This window comes from Brassica oleracea, chromosome C9, assembly GCF_000695525.1.
Source record: "Brassica oleracea var. oleracea cultivar TO1000 chromosome C9, BOL, whole genome shotgun sequence".
Lineage (NCBI taxonomy): Eukaryota > Viridiplantae > Streptophyta > Magnoliopsida > Brassicales > Brassicaceae > Brassica > Brassica oleracea.
The window spans coordinates 740,598-745,776 of NC_027756.1; the positions used below are offsets into that span (position 1 = coordinate 740,598).

The 5,179-nt window shown below is 34.8% G+C and overlaps 1 protein-coding gene across 1 annotated transcript; it reads right to left on the bottom strand.

The window, feature by feature from the left end:
* Nucleotides 1-3,265: 3,265 nt before the first annotated feature.
* LOC106315962 (chitinase 10-like) lies at nt 3,266-4,866 on the bottom strand. Its single transcript, XM_013753815.1, has 2 exons — nt 4,267-4,866; nt 3,266-3,738 (listed from the first exon to the last, which is right to left on the bottom strand). Exons 1-2 carry the CDS (start codon nt 4,734-4,736, stop codon nt 3,369-3,371), a joined length of 840 nt encoding a protein of 279 aa, XP_013609269.1. The 5' UTR covers nt 4,737-4,866; the 3' UTR covers nt 3,266-3,368.
* Between the last annotated feature and the right edge of the window lie 313 nt (nt 4,867-5,179).

A 5,179-nucleotide genomic window follows, 5' to 3' on the forward strand; every position in this document is an offset into this window, starting at 1 on the left:
GGATTACCTTAACCTCAAGTAGGGTTGAATGGACCACCAATGAGATGAGGATCGCGAGCTGAACGTTGAGATTGATACGCGAACGAGCTGAGGTTGTCTAGAGCTGGAACGTATCGCGAGCTGTCCTTGTTGGTATCGGGAACGCAAGCTGAAGCTGAGATCATATGATCACGAACGGAAACAAGCTGTTATCGCGAGCAGTATCAAGTCGTCTATCGCGAGCTGGCTGAGATCGTGTCTCGGGATCGAGCTGAGACGGTCTGAGGTCGTGAGTTGGGATCGTGTCACGAATGGGAACATGATGAGTTTTAGGTTTAGGGTTCGTGATCGGGAGTTCTCAACGGTTAGGGTTTATCGTCGAGGGGATTATGGATTCGCCGGCTAGGGTTTGTTTAGCTTAGGGTTTAGAGTAATCGTGCTGATAATGTGTTGTGAAACTAGAGAATAGAACATATGTTTCTGTATTATTCATAAACATAAGGAGCCCTTTATATATAGGGAATTACACCGTCATAGAATAATGGAAAGACTAAAGAAAGGAAATACAAATATGGAAAGAGTACAAATTATAATCTAATAAGGAAAATGCAAGATGCCGATTCTCTCTCTCTTTCCTCAGGGTCGACTCTCTCTCTAGCATTGGGCCAGTTAAGAACCAGACCGGTTATGGACATCCACAGTATGATTTATAACATAAATGTACTTTTTTTTAAAAATTTCAAATGTATTTTTATAAAATGATAGAAGCATGTCAAAACTACACACTATTTCTAAGTGGTAATCATCATTGCTGAAGCCAATAATTTAGTTAATTTTTAGAATTCGTCGTCGACAATGAAATTTGCTTATGATGAAGGTTTTGTGCGTAATTATGAATAGATCCATTTATTTCACCCAAACCAGGAAGAGATGTTTGATGGGATACAAGTGAACACGACACAAAGTAACAAAAAATCATTTAATGTAACAAAAGATTCTAAAACGGATTTCAAAATATCAAGAAAAAGAGGGAAAATTAAAACGTAATCTCATCATGTCTTTCAAATCTAATTTAAAAGTAGAGTTTATGTTAATTATTATTTTCCTTTTGTTGATGTATAGGATGACAACCAATTTGATTAGAAAGATTAACATAAATGATTTTGATCAGACATAAATTGCTTAAATCCTACCCGTTTATCTCTCGAAACCTCCATATGAATAATCATATGAGGAAAATGAAACTAATCATTCAGATGGCTATCATATATTTTGTTCTTAAAATAATTTTTTTGTGAAGAAAAAGTTAATTAGAAAGATAAGTAGACAGTGACACGAGACTAAGACATAATCTTTAGGGCTTTGAATAGTTAGAGACAGCATAAACACATGCACTAGTCATGTCTTTATTTAATTATGTGGTGTTTACTCTAATGACGTCGCTTTGTTTAATTAAGTGGTCATAGTACTTCGATCGAAATATATAAATATCCTGAATTCAAATGAAGCACATTCCTTCGTCTAAGTGAATGTTTTAGGGATTTAATAATAAACAATAATTAAAGTAACGATGCCAATAATTATCTTAATAAAAATGAAAGAGGCAAATTCAACTTTATGTCGACTGGAGGTTCATCGTAGCTAAGTTGACTTTAAACTGAAGCAATTGTGAGAAAAATAATGAAGATATTTTGATTTTCTATGCAATAATGAATTTGGACGACAAGCTGCTTAATATAAACTAAATCCATGTTACATAGTTCGAATATATATAAGCTATGTCAAACCAAAAAATATATAAGCTATCTGTATATTTATTTAGATGGATGTAGTTTAGTGGTAAAAATTCATTTTCAAGCTATCAGTATATTTATTTAGATGGATGTATTTCTATACGTATTGTAATATGTTAAAAAATTATTGACTAAATGGTTATATATTAATAAAATTGTACGGTAATCAAGAAAAGTAGCACATTAATTAAAATAGCACGAAAAATGACTTTTATCTCAACGAAATGATAAAAGTTGAAACCTTAAGAAAACAAATGATCTCTTGACATCTGTTTGTTTACTTATAATGTTGAAAGCTAGTGAAAGTGATCTGTTCTACACAATGAATATTTTAATCAGTTTACCACGACTCGTGAAATCTTGAGCATTATTAGAAAAGTACCTTACGTAGGAGGATTTTATCAAAATGGAAAAAAGGTTTATTGGGGCTATAATATGTGGGTCGAGCTACAAAATAAACATTAGTATTATTTTCTGAATGTGGGCTAAACCCAACCCTAAACCCATATAAAAAAATTGTGTGCATGCGTGCATGTGAATATTTATATATACTCGCAAAGATAATAAATTCTTATCAACATTGTAAAATCTCAGAAAATGGTATAACTCTTAACATTTTACCCAAAAATAAAAGTAGATCCCAATAGTTTCCAGCCTTCTGATCCTATACTCACCATGGTAGTAAAGTTCTTGATCCGTCCCTCTCTTTTCTGACCATTCAGTATTTGCTTTATTGCTTAGGAGCCACCCACATTAATTTTGGTTCACACAAATTAAATGAGGTATATAAAATTGACTTTGAAAGTTACGTTCTTACTTGCAACAATGGAATTGAAATGCATGCATGCGCTGTTCAAGTTGTGATTAATGTCTATATGTTTATGGTTAGTCCAGGTAGATAGTGTTTTGAAGGATGAGTTAGTGTTGTGCGGTTGTGTAGGAAACTGAGTCCGGTTCCATCAGGCGTTTTGCTTTCATACTCAGCTTTTCAGGTGTTTATGCGGGTGATCCTTAAAACCTGAGTATGAAAGAAACTTTTTGGGAACGTTTAGAAACTAGAGCAAATTGGTGGCAGCATCATTGGTGGTACTTTTAAGGCAGTTCAGGAGAGGAAAAACGCTTCAAAGGCAGATAAGACCTGTGAGTAAAACCCTTTCAGTTGCTTGAGGTCTTTTGTCTCTTGGTGATATATATTCGTAAAACAATTCAACCCGCTACTTCAAGAAGGGACTTCAAATTTTGCCATAAGCAATATCTGCACGGTATCCACTACTTGTTTCTTTCTATTAGGAGAAGAAAAGGGTAAAAAGAAAAAAAATCAAGTGTCTCCTGAGGTCTTTTGCTATTTGACAGGTTAGGTATCAAAGTTGAGTTGTCTTGCACGCTTTCAGGTATTACTAAGCCGGAGGTATCATTTTTAGGCAGGTGTAGAAGGCACATATGAAACGGCTACTGAAGTTAACAACTTCTTGAAATAAAAAAACATTTATATCGGCTTAAGGAGTTTTATTGTTATTATTTTAAACTTCAGTTTCATTGATACATGGATTGTATAGTTTATAGTAAAGACTAAAAGAGAGTTGCAATGATAGTCTTCTAGGAGAAGGGCCTCTGGTTCTCGCAGTCTAAGTAAGGTCCTGTGTTGACATTAAACAACTTAGCGTATCTTTGGAAATACCCGACCCGGTCATTGACTCGTCCATCTCCTGGAATCCCGCATTCTAACCCGCCGTTTATGATGTTGGTGGTTAAACCGAAACCACTTGTCCGGTTCGCTGCTATATCTGCTTTGGTCGGTCTGTACCGGTTCACCATGACGTCATGGCAAGACGGTTTAGGAGTCTGTTCGGTCATCCAAAACCAAAGAGCTGTCTTGAAAGCTAAAACGGAGTTGTTGGCTACACTTTCCGGGTTACGTAAACCGTCAAAACCCAATGCTCGACCCGCCTGACCGTAATTGTAATTCCTGTAAAAAAATAGAGTATAATAAACCCAAAGCTAAGATTGATATATGGATAACAAAATTGTAAGAAAAAAAATACGGAAAACATAAATTTTGTTAAAAAGGTTATAACTGGTAATTTTCAAATGATAGACCTGTAATATGTTCTACCAGTTTCGTGGACTTTCATCAGTTGCATTTTTACAAAATTAGAAACTTTTTTTTTTATTCTGCAAGATTAATAATGTAAAAGGATTTTGTGGTGTTTATATCCAAAATTTGTTTCAGAAAGACCTCTAAATTTAGCTAAAAGTTGTGGAATAATATATATATAAACTAATTCAGAGTATCAATGACTGGTAATACACATGGGATTTCAGAATCATTTGATTAATTATTTCATAGGTTAAGTACCTACCAGAACTATACTATTTAAAATTATTTCACAAAATCATATAATTTGTATAAGTCGTTGCCCATTATGCGTCAACAATCTTACTGAAATGATAAATTATAACGTTTATTGGTTAGTAATTAATATTGTAGACGTACCAAGAAAGTTGAATGGGACCTCTTCCTTTATAAGATTTGCCAGGGAAACAAGGCCACTCCGTATTTGAAGCATCACAATAATTACTTTGTGGACTCACTTCCTCTTTAAAACACAGCCCCCACGCGTACGGTCCATCCGGTGCCGTGGCCCAACCACCTGTTGTCTCGTGAGATATCTGCGCCAAAAACGCAGCCACTTCACGACGCCTTGTCGTAATGCCTCCTACGCTCCCGAACCTCGGGAACCACCTTGTAGCCTCCACGAATGCTTCGTAAGGGTAGAAACCTTTTGCAGGGCATGCGTTGTTTTCCTTGTGGATGAAGATTGAGTCGTAGAGAGATCTTGAGACTAGCCTCGTGATCGGTGCACGTCTATAGGAGTATTTCCGAGCTTCAGTTTCTTGGAGAAAAGATGATATGGAGAGGATGAAGAGGAAGAGACATAGCGATAGAGAAATTTGTTTCTCCATGTTTGTTCTTTATGTATGTGTGAGAAGAGAAGGTTTGGTTTTGCTGTCATATATAGAGTCATAGAGATCATGTAGTGGAAGAAGACTTGGTTACATGTTTTCGTGGGTCAACGTTTTGACACTTTTAGTGGAGTTTATTGTTTTTATTTCATTATAGTTTTACTTATTCTTGGGTCTACTTTATTTTTCAATGTTAGAAGACCCATTCTTGATTTGGAAAATGTATTGATCATAAGTTATTATAGAGATATATTTCTTGGTTAAATTAGTTTAAACCGTATAGTTCAACCCTTTCGGTCTGAATTGATTTTTTTCTTCTAAAAGAACTAAAACAAAATTCGTGCCTAAACTTATATATTTAAAATATAATTGAATCTAAATCTAAATATATATATATATATATATATAATTGCTGTGAACTTCTGTTCCATTTTCATTATTAT